The sequence below is a fragment of the Lagopus muta genome, chromosome 6 (genome assembly GCF_023343835.1).
Source record: "Lagopus muta isolate bLagMut1 chromosome 6, bLagMut1 primary, whole genome shotgun sequence".
Lineage (NCBI taxonomy): Eukaryota > Metazoa > Chordata > Aves > Galliformes > Phasianidae > Lagopus > Lagopus muta.
Window position 1 is genome coordinate 3068633 of NC_064438.1, and position 16125 is coordinate 3084757.

A 16125-nucleotide genomic window follows, 5' to 3' on the forward strand; every position below is an offset into this window, starting at 1 on the left:
GGTTGATTAAGAAGACTTGTTATTAATAATGCCAGCTGTTTATTTGTATATGAGAGCACTTACCTCCTGCAAAGCTGTCTTCTCTCCTTTTCACTGCAACTTTCAACAGTCCCAAAAAGAAACTGAAGTTCCTTTTTGCTAGTGTTCTAGCAATCTAAGCTAAATGTTCCCTAGACAACTTCCACTAACTGCCAGAAGGATCTGTACGCTGTTCCATAGGCAAGACAGTAACCTTCTCTTCCACTGTAAGGCTTATATAAATCTCCTCTGCCTTTTTCCTGTGGAGGCAGACAAACACTAAACAGAAGGAGAATGTCTCATTTACAAAAAACGGTATAAAAGCCAAAGGAAGCTTCCAAAGTGATTGCTATAATGAAACTTGTCAAGGCTGGAAGTCAGATGTGGCTAAAGAAGACTCAAAAAAGGCTTTTTCAGTGGGTCAGGATGTACAAAGGTTGAGACACAAAAATGGTATTTTTGTTTAAACTTAATACAAATATTAGGGGCCTCTTGAACTTTGAAAGAAAGTTAACTTGCCGGCTGCCTATAAACTTTATTTTAGTCCTGTGTGCAGGAAAATAGAGTCATTTTGTATTTTACATGAAAACAGAAGAATGTCTTGCTTTGACAGAATGAGAAGTTACTGTGAGAAGTCTGTTACTAGACAGACATTATCTGTGACTAAACTTTTTTAGCTGCCTTATTGTTGTGAAAAATAATCAATTACCTGTAATATTCCTTAAATCCTGCAAATTCCATGTTCTGCATCTTTTTGTTACCTCACATTTAACAGAAAAGGCTTTGTCTGAGTACATAATAAAAACAAATAATGTTCTGTTAAAACAGAACTCCAATAAAAAACCTGTAACCCTCCTCTGTCATTGCTGAAGCATCATTTCCCCATTACAGGTTTCCAAGTCTATACACATCATTATCTATAAACTTATTTCAAAGTTATCAGATAGCTATCATGATAAAAAAAAAAAAGCTTTTCATGAAAGCATCCAATGGTCAGTCCCAGAGATCATGTTGACCTGCTGTATGTCTTAGAGAATCCTGTAGTGAATACAGTACAGCAGGACTGAGAAAACAAGCTATCAGATAGAAGACTCATACTGAAACATGCATTCGGTGCTAAAATGACAAAATATAAAGGGCATGATGTATGTCAGAACTGTATAATGGCCTACTGAAAAGTGCACTTTATGAAGAACAAATGATGTTAAAGAAATTTAGGCAGTTCTAGATTTGCAGCAAAGTATTATTGACAGTTTTATATATCAAAAACTGAGAATCGTTATTTAAAACTGTACTGAAGAATACACAATCTTCTAGTGCTTGAAGAGATAAATCAGTCAGAACTTCGTGAGAATAAGTCATGCGTCTTATGCTTACAATAAACTATGCATGGTTCAGAGGAAAACCACAGATCTCCCAATCTAGAGGGAAAACAAAAACAAACCTATTTTAAGCTTAAAATCAATCATAATTCTTTGGCATTATGGTAGATGAACTCTAGAAGGAAATGCACTGAGATAAGTACTGTGATTAACTGATTACTAGCTGAGATTACTTGTCAGTTTGGTCTGGTGAGATGTTTTTTTTTCAATCTATGCTTGGAGACTTATGCTCTCAATCCTGCGCATGGTCAATTTTTCACAAGAAGGCTACAGTCTCTCAAATGGGACATTATAAACCGTTACAACATTTGCCATAATTTTGGGTGACTTCTGCTACAGAGAATTCCCTGCATTAATTCTGTAAGGAACCTCCTGCAATTCCTTCCATGAAATGCCTCTTTATTTGAACTTTGGCTTAACTAACCCCATAGAACTTACATTTTGAAAATGTTTAAGCATATAGTCGCAATTGATACAATTTAATGAAGTTTTGTGTTCGTTACCTTCAAAGATGTTTTAGTTCGAGGTTCTGCTTTCTGCCTGGTGAGCTTGTTTTGAATGAGCAATGACTGATCTGTACGAACATCGTAATTCCCATGTTCTGAATCATCTGTGTATGTGTCTTTGTCCTTTCCTATCTCTGAAGAAAAAATGAAATAAAACAGGGAGCTCATTTTAGGTTATTGTGGAAAGAAACAGAAAAGCTACAGCCACGGTTGAATATTCCTTTGAAGTATTCATTTTTAAATAACTTCCTTTCCTGCAAAAGCTTTATATTTGAAATGGCTGTCTTAAACTAGAAACGACTTCTATTTTAGTACAGAGCCTACTAAAAATGTTTTGCTATCATAATTCAAATTAAAAAAGCCCACAAAGTTCTTCATTTTAGTTACAGACAACAACAACAACAAAAAACAAAAACAAAACTCTACACAATGATAAAAGTAGATGAAGTAAACATTCAGATGCTTTGGTGCTTGACTCTTAATCGAGGCATCACACATTACTTAAAACCTGCACATTAAGGTACCACAGTGACCACTTCAGAACACAGTCTGAGGTGTACCTGATGATCACAGAAGACAGCTGACACCACGAAAAAGTGCTTTGCTCTTTGCTGCTTTTATTTTTAACTATTCAACAAAAATATCTGTAAACATATTTGAATATTTCAGGTTGGATATTTGGAAAAATCTCTTCTCTGAAAGACTGGCCAGACGCTGCAATGGGCTGCTCAGGGAGGTGGCTCCCTGGAGGTGTTCAAGAAACGTTTAGGAACACAATTTAGTGGGGAAATATTGGTAGCAGGTGGACTGTTAGACTAGATGATGGAGGTCCTTTCCAACCTTGGTGATTCTATGATGATTCTATGAGTATCCTAACTGTAAGTAACTGAGAACCCTCAAAGCTTATTGGGACCAATTATTATAGGTTAGATGTGTCCACACCCTCTGAATTAAGTTTCTGAGTCAGTCTATATGATTCTGCCAAAAGGGAGGTTTTTTTTTCAGATACTGAATTTCCTCGCACATTCTCCATCTAAAATATCATGACAAGACTTTCTCAGTAGCAATAAAGTGAGGGATAATGTGTGCACACTGTGGGACCATGCAATTTATATTGAACACTGGAAAAACGTTTAGATTTGAAGAAAAAAAATCTTAAAGATTAAAAAGATGAAATAATTATTCCCACACATCTATGTCTAGAAAAAAATACAAATTGAAACTATTCAGGCAGAAAAGTTACTCTCAAATCATGAGCCAAGTTCTCATCTCACATCAACATGGGAAAAGTCAGAGGAACTGGGAACAGTATTTATCCCAGTAATTCTAAACCCTAAATAGAAGCCAAGAAAAAAACCATGGTTGCTGTGGGAACTGCAATCTTGAATTTCCTGAATTTTATATTCAGAAAAGCTCATCTGCAACAACAAAGTATTCTTCATTCAGTTGCTCAGCCAAATTCTCAACAGTAAATATTACGGAAAAAAATAACCACAATTATCTCATGTAGCCTAAACAATTCTGAGCAGGGATATTAAACTGGAACATTTACAGAGAACTGCTTTTCCTACTGTTTAGCTACTTACATAGTAATCACACCAAATGAGCCCTCAGTAATTTCTGATGCTGATATTGACCTCAGTAAATCTGTGAAGGGACATTTTAATGTATCTTATAAATTATATATACATCGCCTATTTGGACTGTGAAAGCACTAAACTTGACTCTTAGAAAGTATTACTGCCTGGACAACAAAAGCAAATTAACACAAAGACTGCAGAATGCTTTAAAGTAGGAGGTATACAAGGTAGGAAACAGGATTCTTAAGTAAATGAGCTGACCTGACTTACTCCCAGATGTCACCAGCTCTTATATTTCTAAAGATCAAGAGCTTAGAAGAGAATCCAGTAAAATAAAGGGAAGGAAAATGAAACTCAGCCTCTTATAGTCAGATAGGCTATCAGCGTTGAAAGAAATGCTTCGCTCATACAAAAAAGTCTGCATTTGTGAGCTAAGTTTTGACAGGATTAAACACTTTGAGTACATCTCACATTCCCCCAAAATTGGGCAAAAGTTTTATTTAAATAATTCAGTTATGACATGAGTTTCTCCTTATTGTTGTTTATGTGTTGTCAAGAACACAGCTTGTAAAGTGTACTACCCATTTTCTGGAAAAAAAGAATTACCTTCCATTTAAATATATGCTATCTTATATGAAATATATACCAAAAAGGTTTTAGCCACAACCTTTCTACACCCCTCAACAACAAATAAGGAAACCTACAGTTAAAAATAATATAAAACTGACATAATAATACTTATTACTGTACATTTAAACATGACATTTTATGCACCAAAACCACTATCTCACAAGACAACAGTATCAAATATAGCAAAAATGGGAAGAATGATGATTAACACCTAGCATTCTATCATAGCAGTTTGTTATATCTGTATGAAAAAACATCATAGACAGCAGATGTCAGATGGAAAATTTTAGAAAATGACCTCAATTAAAATGAGATGAAACTTTAGGTTAAAAAAGAATAGTCAGTGCTGTCAATGGCATTCCCCTATGAACAGGCTCTTTTTTGTGATAAGGTATCCACCACTTGCATTGAGAAAAAGAAAGATGAAGTTTCTCTTCTAGAATTTTCCCTTTAAATCAAAATGACATTCCCCTAAGGATGAAATTATACAACCTAAATTACTTGAAATATGATGGCTTCTAGCCACATTTTGTACAAATGCAGTCATTTAACTTCTTCAGCCTTTCTTGAAGAACTGCAGCTTTAAAACTTCCACAATTTTTATATAACTCTTTTCTATGAAGTAACACTATTTTCTGCCATCTATTCTTCCACAACCTTTGTTTGTTTGTTTTGTTTTCATTTCAACTGCCATCTGGAATTGCCACAAGCCAAATCAAGATAATAACCCCAATGCGAGTAGTAAAGTACTGGAGATGTACTGCCCAGAGGTGTTTTTAATGCAACATCCCCCAGAAAGCAGTGAAATGGACTAAGACTCTATTTGGCTTGCATTATAAGTATCCATCTTTAAATTCAAGCACAGAGAGCCCTTATTTAGCTGCAGCTTCACAAAACATGATGAGAAAACCTTGTCCACCTCAAGCTCTTCACTCTGTGCTGTGGGAATGCTACTGTTTACTAAATTTTATTTTATTTTTCTATTTCCCATCATACCTTCCCTGGCCTATGACTACCAACTGGATGGTTACTGCCAAGAACAAATGTCAGCTAAAGCTGCTCTTGTAGCTCTTGGATGGACTCTGGCGCCCATCACAAGCTAACCTACCTTCTGTGGGGAGGAGGAGAGTGCAGGCAAGGAGCCACTAGAGAAAAAAAAAGCAAGTCCAGTTCATATTGCTGTAGAACTTCAGGTGTTTTTCTTTTGTTTGGTTGTTGTTTTTTTTAACTTTTGAGGGAATTAGCTAACAGTCACCAAGCCACTCTCAATGATGTTTGAAAAGTCACGATGGTGCATTGAAGTCCTGGTAACTGGAATACTATATGGTGTACATGCTGTAGAAAATTTTTCACCTGTATACCTATACTTACAAACCAAAAGGAGCACAGCTGGTAAGTGCAGGCTTTTCTTAGTGTACATTTTCTCACACAGGTGTAACCATTAAACAGAATATACATCATTTTCACAAAGGCAGTCAGCAGGTTTTTATGGTCTCTGGAGGAGGTAAAATGGTATGCAGAATTTATACAGGCAGATTAAATGCCAAAAATACTTAGATTTTGAATCTCATTATTATTTTTTCAGAAGATGAACTCTTTCACTTAGTTCAGTGAGCACCACATTCCGAAATACATTCTCAGTGAGCGCTGAGAGCAGAGAAGACTCCAGAGAGTGCTGAAAGCAGCCTTTCAATATTCAAAGGGGGTTTACAAAAAATGAGGGGACAGACTCTTTAGAAGAGTCTGTGGTGACAGGACAAGGAGAGATGGCTTCAAACCAGAAGTGGGGAGATACAAAAGGGACATAAGGAAGAGGTGGGGAGGTACTGAAATGTATTGCCCAGAGAGGTAGTGGATGCTCCGTCCTTGGAGACGTTCAAGGTCAGGCTGGACGGGGCTCTGAGCACCTGATGGAGCTGTACGTGTCCCTATTCACTGCAGGGGAGTTGGGCCAGATGACCTCTAAGGGTTACTCCCAACTCAGAAAAACCCTACGGTTCTTACAGATCACAGAACTGCATCATTCATGCTGCTGTCTCCCCAGGCATGAACTGGATCTAGGCTGAGAAATGGACAGTACTCTCATAGAATCACAGAATGGCTGGGGTTGGGAGGGACGCCAAGAATCACCGAGGTCTAACTTCCCTCTCACAGACCGGGCCTCCAACCTCCAGATCTGGCACAAGGCTCCATCCAACCTGGTCTTGAATACCGAAAGAAACTTGAATTCAAGAAAAGGTCTGATGGAGCTCTGGGCAACCTGGTCTTGAATACTTTCAGGGACGGAGCATACACTACCTCTCGGCCAGCGCCTCACCACCCTCTCTGTAAAGAACTTCTTCCTGACATCCAGTCCAAACCTCTCCTCCTTGAACTTAACATCTTTCCTGTATTGGGGGCTCCAGACCTGGACACAGGTACTCCAGATGGGGCCTCAAGAGGGCAGAGTAGAGAAGGACAATCACCTCCCTGCCCTTGCTGTCCACCCCTCTTCTGATGGAGTCAGGGGCACATAGGAGTACACAGAGTATATTATAAATTGTCCTCATGTCTCAACACAGTCAGAATAGATGTGATCACCCTTTCTCACACAAACACTGGCTGAAAATCAAACAAATTTCTGAAAAATGTATTCTAAACAGCACAGTGGAAACCTCTCATTTCTGTTGAAGCAGAAATTAAGTTTAGCTTTTGTGAGTCAGACTCTTTGCAATCTCTGCATTACTATGTATAAAGCATTCATAATTGACCTAATTCAGAGATAAAAAAAAAACTCAAAGGATGAGAAAAGAATAAATGAATTAGAAAGTGTTATTTTATTTGCTAATGAGGCAGCTGACAAATTTCCAAATAAGAGAAAAACTAAACATTTTTTGTATCTAAACCCCAAAAGCCAATTTCTATTGATTTTATTATCCATTATTCATTTTTGACATCTTATTTGAAATGAGACATTTCAGCTTGCTATTGTTCTGTATCCACCAGCACTGTTTAGAAAGCTATTTACATGTACATATTTCTGTTAGAATGAGCAAATTGAATTTTCCAGTTAACAAGCTGACTGGGCAGCTCGCAGGTTTTTCACCTGCTCTTCTGATATGGCCTGACTTCTGAAAATCTTGATACTTTAGCTGTATGTGATTTTTAAAGGCATTAATCTATTCTGTTATAAAAAATCCCTTTGTGGATGTGGCTTATAATGTCTGGCATAAAGGAACTCAAACCTGGCAACACTAATGACAGAAATTTTGAAAGGACGGAGTGGATGGAAAAACAGGCTGCGTATCTATCCAAATATTTCTGCTGCCCTCCTATTCCTGATACTAAACCCAAAGGTTGATTTGACAAAAGACCTCAGTGGACGATTATTTCAAATTTTTGTGACTATTTGCATCTTACAGTTATTTTTTTTCATCTTTACCATGAATTGCAGGAGAGATTATATCTCAGATATGGCAAGAAACAAGGGCTGCTCTAAAAAAAAAAAAAAGGGGGGGGGTTTACTGAATTAAGTGTAACAAATTCTCCTGCAAACCAGACCAATTCCTTTCAGCTCAACTCAAGAGCAGTTCATTTTCAGTTCAACTATGAACTTCTAACTTCTCTTAAACTCAGTCAACTGATAGACAAAGCATGCTCACAATTCCGAAAAGGTATGTAATAACCACCTCCTACAATTTTAAGAGGTTACTGAAGAGGATTTTTCATAACTATTCATAAAGGTAAAATTCTAGTACAAATAAACACTGCATATTCATCAAAACTGTTTACATATGGATTCCTGCTAGAGAAGACTGACAGCCAAAGTTGTTAAGTGAGAAAGTTCAGTTTCTTTTTCCACATGATGGTCTTTGAAGGCAAATAAATGTTTTATTATCAATAGCTGTGGTAAGCATAGAAATTCACACTATATGTTACAGGAGCTCAGCGCCTTCTTTTCCATCAATATTCCGTCAATATATTAAATAAGCCCGTCAAATTCAAACTGATGGCCTAAAACTGACAGAGGACAAAGTGAAAATTCATCATGTCCTTGACTGCTTTTGTCTGTTAATTAAAGGTGTTGTAACTTGCCTCCTTTGCAAATCCATCATTATTGACTAAAGAAACCCAGTATGTTTACGGCTTATCTACAGTCAGCTGAAATAAAGGAGAATGGTTTTGGTGAACTCAGATCTTTTATCTGCTGTCTACTTATCCTCTTCTTAGAAGAAGAAGAAAGAAATTATGGACAGTTATGATTCTGAAAGAAGAGAAAGCCATTTGGTCTGTTTCCACGATAGAGCCTAATTAGAAATTCACCACATTCACTTAATTCAGCATTCTTTCATGTCCTCAGGAGAGTAGTTTGAAAAGATTTCCTAAGACAATGATACCCATTAATCAGCCTACTTTGCAGACTCCGTCAAAATGCCAAAGCACCAGCTAAATCACAGGGCAGAGCTGTGGCATTCTCATTTTCACAATATTCACAATCAAAGTTCAAGCAGCAATACTCCTCCTTTTTCCGTCTTCGTTTTTGTTTGGTTGGTGGGTTTTGCCTCAGATTTATCCTGCTGAGCTTCACTAATAATGCTGATATTATCATAGAACCTCCACAGTTGGAAAAGACCTCCAAGACCATCAGCCATCCACCTATAACCAATATTTCCACTGAACAACATCCCTCAGTACAACATCTAAATGTTGAACACTTCCAGGGACGGTGACTCCACCTCCTCTCTGTGCAGCCCGTTCCAGCCCTGACTGGCGACATCTCAATTGACACAAGCAAATAAATAAACTAAGTTAGAAAAGGCTCCTATTTAAATAATGTTTTCTGTCCCTTCAAAGTCTATAGTTGTAGTCAGAAAAGGAGAACATCCACTAAAAACTTAATATAATTGTGAACAGATGAGACTCAATCCATCTTTTCCTCAATCTCTGAGTCCTCTGTGTTTCATGCCAGGAGAAAACTAAGTTAGATGAATGAAAAATAGTCCATCATTTACCCAGAGAAACAATTACTGTTGCCATACATAGGGATGCAATAATATCACTTGAAATAAACTAGTTTAAATAAATTGGGAAAAAAAGAACAGGAAAAAGAAACTGCCTGCCCGACCAATAAAACCAATGGCACTGGGAGACAGTAGTGTTTCAGCTGGACCCTCACTGAGATGCATGGTATTTTTATACCATCTTTATACCAAGTTTTTACACTCCATTATGATTTTGGAACATTTTTATTTTGGTTCAGAGGAAGTATCAATTTCCCTCACATTTCCAACAGCCACCTCTTCAGGAGACCCTGAAGAGCTTTTTCTCTATCATATATCTCAGGGAGCAAGTAAAATCAATAGAAAAACGTGAGAGAAGGAAAAAATAGAAGGAAAAAAAAAAGCAAATCTCTTTCCTTCAGCGTGAAGCAAGCATTTTTAGTTTGGTGCTGTGTTGACTGTAAGCAAAATGAGCTTTCACAGTAGTTATGCATGGTACAGAGAAACCTTTATGTATTTCAAATGGGTCACAAGAATCAACAAAAGAATTTCAAAATTAATTTTGGAACCTGCAAATTATTCCTTTTGTGTGTGTATACAGACTCGCTCTGCACTTGTAAGGAAGGGTTTATTCTGAGACTTCTTTTCTACTTTCACTGGCATGAAGTATCAAAATAGCATAAATTCATGTACAAATATACCCCAATTACAGCTTTTTCTGTTATTATTATTTTTTGAATCCCACTGGAATACTTTGTGGATAAAGCAAAAGCAACAGAAACGCACACATGGCAATACTGAACAAAATATAAATTTTTATGTATATAACAATTGCAAGAGGGGTTCAGAAAAGCATTTCAAAGCAACTGTATTATGAACTACTGTTACAGAAAAGGGTTACATCAACTCTGCAAAAACAAATACTTCTCTACTGTCCTTATGTATTGTTAGCTCACAAAGTGATAAAGCACTAGGAAACTTTCTGAAATGTCTCCCTTAAAGTACATAAGACAGCACATATTTCTTTAGTCATATTTTGTCTCCTATTTCAAAAAAAAACCAAAGAACCCACCTGGCACTTCAGGATAAGTACAGACTTTCCACACTTAAACGCCACAAGTGTAACCGAAACATCAGCTATTTGCTATTATTTCACTTCAGACATAAACTTACCTAAAAATGGATCGCTGTATTCTGTACTAGACAGCTTGAGCAAGTTGTTCTCCAAAGTCTCCATCACTTTAGCTGGAAGAAATACAACAGTCACATCAGCATACACACATAACACACTCTTTTAAAGCTGTCAGTGACTCAAACAAAAAAATCCATGCTGCAATTTTAATGAGTATTTTCCACTGGCAGAAAAAAAGGACTTTCTTCCTAAGAGAAGTTTCCCTTGGTAGAGTAACATCACAGCAACATTTGCTGCCTATAATTAAGGAAGAATTTCTCAAAATTTAGTAGCAGAAAAAAATTGTGTTAATTTACTCACTGCAGCTTCACACAGAGCTGTCAATAGTGTCTGGCAATAGTTAGCAATAGGGTACACATACAGTGGCAGGGATCTCCAGCTGGAGTAGTCTTGTCTGTTAATTCATGCTTATTTGAACATAAATCCTAAAATAAAAGCAATTCCTGCGTTCAACATGAAGCAAAATTCATAGGGATTTTCTACCTTTTCTTTCATTTTCCTCATACCACTCTCCCTCGATGTGTGACAGTCAATGAACCAGTTTGCTCCCACATGTACATACTGACATCTAGTACAGAAAGCCCAGTATTTATTTTTAACTCTCTCCCCTAGGAGAGATTAATGAAACTCTCATGCTGTTTTGCAGCATATGTCAGAACTTCCTTGTCTTGTTTTCAGTGAGCAAATATAAGCTTGTAATTCAGAAAAATAAAACAAAAACGCATTTAAGACTCACTTTAAGCACTACAGAGATTGCGCTCAAGAATTCAGCAGCAAGGTTCTTCTGGAGATTGTGGGCAACTCTATCACTATCTCTTTAACAAGCTGTAAGATATCTAAACAAAGTGAAGATTATCAAATGTCCTTGTAATTTAATGGAAGATACTTAAAAAGTATATCTAAAATCACAAAATCACAGGGGTTGGAAGGGACTTTTAGAGATCATTGAGCCCACTGAGCCAGCTAGCGCAGGCTCCCTACTCAGGCTAAACAGGAAAGCATCCAGGCAGGTTTTGAATATCTCCAGAGAAGGACATTCCACTGTCTCTCTGGGTAACCTGTTCCAGTGCTCTGTCACCCTCAAAGTCAAGAAGCTTTTCCTCATATTCATACAAAACTTCCCATGTTTCAGTTTGTGCCCACTTCTCCTTGTCCTATTGCTGGGCACCATAGGTGTCCTGTGTGCCTGCTACCCAAACATTTGATTCCTCTCTCCATTAGGTATTTACAAGCATTGATATGATCTTCTCTCAGACTTCTCTTTTTCAGGCTGAACAGTCCCATGTCCCTCAACCTGCCCTCATAAGGGAGATGCTCCAGGCCCATATCATCTCTTTGGCTCTTGGCTAGTCTCTCCAGCAGTTCTTTGTTTTTCTTGAACTGGGGAGCCCAGAATTGGACACAGCGCTCCAGACGCAGCCTCATCAAGCCAGACTTCAGGGCAAGGACCCTTAACCTGCTGACCACACTCTCTGTAATGTACCCCTGGACACCACCAGAAGGGCACTCTCCTGGCTCCTTTCCAGCAGATCAGCCCAAGATACCACAGGACACTGAACAATGATCCCTTCCATTGCCAGTGTGGAACAAGATGCTGAGAGACAACAGCCTCTTACCTCGTTCTGACACTACATCAACGGTAGCTGTAGATGTCCCTGCACTCAGAGGCTGAGGCTGTACACGATTTGGCTGCAGAAACGAAGAATGCTTGCTCAGACTCTGAGGATGCGTTTGGCTCTGTGCTAAGCATGGCATAGATCTTCTAGAGGGCTTCAATGGGTGCTCCTTCACCGTCTCACTCTTGCTTGTATTCATACCTGAAGAAGTGAAAAGAAAAAGCACAAAGCTCTGTTGTATTACACCGTAACAAAGAAAGACTACTAATTCATTATGAAAATTCAAGGTTCCATCCAATTAATAAGCAACTCTCCAACTAAATCAAAATGCCTTAAGTATTTAATTCTGAAGAACTTTAGGCTGTGTACAGAATCTAGCAATTCCTTACCCACCCTTCTATCAATAAAAACAATCAAATTCACAATATGCTTGATGTAACTCTGTGGTACATATTAGTGCAGTACTCTAGTGTCAACTTCATTACAATCATTTACCAAACAGAATGCAGAAAATGAAAATCCTCAAAGAAAAAGCATAACAAAAGAACAACGGAACAGGTAACAAACTAGTGGAAGAGAATGGAAATCTCACTCTCTTTTTCTGAGTTTGCCCCATGTTAACATTACAACTCCATGTTGTAATGGTTAGCAAGTTCTCTGCTGTATGTCCTTGTTGGTGACAGAACAAACAACACAATAGCTGCTTGTACTGTGTGCCTGGAAACAAGAAATTGTCCTAGATTCTTCCTAGATCCTAGATGCTTGCAGTATTGGGTATTAAGATTGTTACCAGTCATTCAAACATCTGGGCATGTTCACTCACTAAATCCCTTTCTGTTGCTTCCCTTTATGTTAAAAGTTTCCCTTTCTGTTAATTGTAATGCTCATTAAGACTAAATTGCAATAACACAATAATTTCTTAAATTTCTACTTTTTCTATGGATTCACAGGGGGACAGTAAATAATCCAAGTACACTTGTCTAGGCAAGTAGAACCGATGATGCTTTACTGACAAGAAATAAGGGGAATAAAAGATATGATTTATGGTCACTCTACTTGAAATACTCTTTCCCAGGTGCTCAGTCAGCCACTGCCCAACTCACAGTGCTCAGAACTTCCCCTGTCATCAACCCACTACAGAATCGTTCATCAACACACACTGATAAGACACATCATCTTTGTTGACATTATCACTCTTACAACGTAAGATTTAGACTTTAATACACTACAGGAACGTTATTTTTTATTATCTCAAGCATTATGAAAATGTCTCATATTACTTTAATTACACAAAACTATGGAAATGTAAACATGAAACTTTTAATAGCAATTAAAATACATGTACTCACTGCACAGTAGATATTTCACATGAAAGCAAGAGTCATTAAAGACAGTAACTTGCTTTACTATCTGCATTGCCCTTATTTTTTTTCTTGCTACTGAAAGTTCAATATCTTGTTTCTCTTTTTGGAAGCACTGAAAGAAACTGCTCGCTACAGGGAAGGAGCTTCTTGGAGACCTTGCTCTTCCCATGGAAATATGGACACTGGAAGAGAACGCCTCAATGAACGCTCAGAATTGAGTTTTCTGTGTCAAAAATGAATTACTTTGTCTCAAAATGACATCTCGCTGTGCTTCACTTAACTATTAAAAGCAACGTGGCAAAGCTTTGATCAAATCAAAGCTTTGGCAAAGCCAGGAAATGATTGGAATAGGAAAATAATATCCCACCACTTATTAGTGGCACATATTTTTTGTCTGGATATTAACTCTCACAATGCATGTTACAAGTAACACGTGGGCCAAGGCATTGGGTCCTCTTAAAACATTCGTTTCGAATAGATGTCAGACTTGTTTAATTCAGCATTAACGTTTGGATGTTGTGGAACTGATTCTCAGTGTTTTCAAAAAACTGCCCTATGTATTTTCAGAGGGCACGACAAAAGCCAAGCACTTTCTCAAATGCTGAGTTTAAATGTACATTTTACCTCTGCGATGGATTTCCTTATGGCTTGCCTACAGAGAGCACTGAGGCCTTCTGTCTGCATGGGGCCAACAGATCTGTGATTGCTGTAAACGCCAAGAATTCTCAAAAGATTAGTGGGGAGAGCCCATTTTACTACACTATTTCTCTGTTGCAATTGCAGCGTAATTTACACTGCAGCAAATTCTTCTAAATCTTTATCTCCTGATGTTGTACTTTACCCTCTCCAATTGCGCTGGAAAGAAATAGGAAATAGAAATATCTCTGCTGCTTGGAGTGCCATGAATTTCTGAGGCATCTTCCTCAAAAAAATCCGTGCAGCTTGAAGAAAGTTGTACATCTCTTCTCTGAAACTCAGCATAGGACTCCATGATGAAAGGCCTTTGATTCTGATATTTACCTACAATGGCTAAGGGTTGAAAAGGTCTTTCATTTCATGACTTTCCCAAGCTCACACACCATGCTTTGCTCAATTCAGTGCTAATGTGAGGTTAAAGCAGACAGAGGTAAACTCCTGCTGCCTCCAAAGGTACCACAGGCCATTCAGTAATTATGAGTAGACAGGACTCTGCTTCTTAATGCTTCTGAAATGAAGGCTCTGTGCCAGCAGCACATGGAGGGGCACTGGGCTATGGCCCCAGCTTTGTTCTGCTCAAACACAGCTGACCAGGCAGCGTCTGCCATGCTGCCCAGACAGGTTTATGAGACCAAAGCTATGCCAGCTAGAGGAATGGGTGCTCCAGAATAATATAGGAAGAGATGGATTTGGTAATTATGCTGGATAGCTTTAACGCTCAGTTTCTTAAGCAGTCATATATGATCAGTAATCATAGATCCTACTGCATCATCAGAACTGCTGGCAAAAAAAAAAAAAATGTTTCCATCCTTATTGAAATCACTGTATGTAAAAAGATGAACCATTTTACTGCAAAAATAATATAACGTAATGCAAATAATACACACTGTCATTCAATTTTAACAATTTAAGTGATCTGTATATTTTAAAAAGTACAATTATTTTATAAGACTGCCTCAATTTAAATGGAAATTACTACAGTGAGCATCTCTTACTGTATGTGTGCCTTTTAATACAGATCTCTTACTCTGTGCCTTTTAATACAGACTCCTTAACATAAAGGAGCTTCTGCTTGTGCAGGAGTCACAACAGAATAATCTCGTGGCACATTTACACACAGTTGCATGATCTGCCTTCACAATGCAAATTTAATTTGTTAATCCATTCTCTGCTGGAGTATCCCAGTCCAGTTCCACAACTGGTGAGCTTTGGTGGCATTTGCTGTTGCAAACCAATGCTTGCTCATCTCTGACATTCCAACAGCTTGTGGTTGACATCGTAAAGAAGGTCACTGAACTGATTTACTGCAATTACTCCTCTTCCTTCCTCTCCTTCTATCTGGGGTGTTTTCTCAAACCTGGACCTTTCCCACTGCAACATTACAACAATAATTGCCGTGTCAGGGATATTTGCAGCTGCTATAAAGGACAAGAAACTGCCTGTCAAATTTATGGGAGATGTGGGATTTCAATGAAGGAAATCCTAATGACCAGCACAAAAGTTTTGGAACGTGGTGAAAATGTCTGTTGTGCGTACTGTAGCAATATTAGCACAGCAGCAAGATTGTTGAAACAAAGGATTAAGATTGCTATCAGACAGGCAAGATCATGACTTGAAAAACAGTACGTTTTTTCTGTTTAAACTGCATCTAATTCATCCTTCCCTGCAGAATACTTCTCTGGCACTTAGCATGAGCATGGATACGAGCACAGGATGACTAAAGGAATCTCTCACCTAGGAGAAAAGGGTGCTTAAAGTTTACGATTTGATCAAATCCTGCCTTTTATTTTAGCACTTTTGCCCGCTTTTCTGCGAGTGTTAAAATGCCAGGAATAAAGGGATTCTTGGTCTACAAAAACTGCATTCAGCTGAACACAAATTTGAATGTTGCTTTGAGTACCACACCAGCAAGGCAAGCTGCAAAGCAATGCAGACACATTGCCAACTACTGTTCCTTTTGTAGAAAACATTGAGACCACCCCATGATCGTTACTGCAAGCACCGTTATGTGCTTCCCTGACACTGCCTGTGTCTGTGAGATGCACCTTAAGCATTTTGAAACATTTGATCTTTCCTGGCATAGGTGAGGAGAAACTTAGTTTTAAAGTAAAATTGCCATGGTGGTCTACTTGCCATCAAAAGCACAGTTAAGTAAATAGCTC

At 38.0% G+C, this 16125-nt stretch overlaps 1 protein-coding gene across 6 annotated transcripts in view; it reads right to left on the bottom strand.

The window, feature by feature from the left end:
- Positions 1 to 16125, bottom strand: part of ANO3 (anoctamin 3) — a 200988-nt gene that overhangs the window by 64687 nt on the left and 120176 nt on the right. For all 6 annotated transcript variants that reach the window (XM_048948252.1, XM_048948251.1, XM_048948256.1 and 3 more), the window contains 3 exons: positions 11904 to 12104; positions 10269 to 10340; positions 1904 to 2040 (listed from right to left, as the gene is read on the bottom strand). In XM_048948252.1, the coding sequence (XP_048804209.1) occupies positions 1904 to 2040; positions 10269 to 10340; positions 11904 to 12104 (410 nt within the window). The remainder of the gene's footprint in view (positions 1 to 1903; positions 2041 to 10268; positions 10341 to 11903; positions 12105 to 16125) is intronic.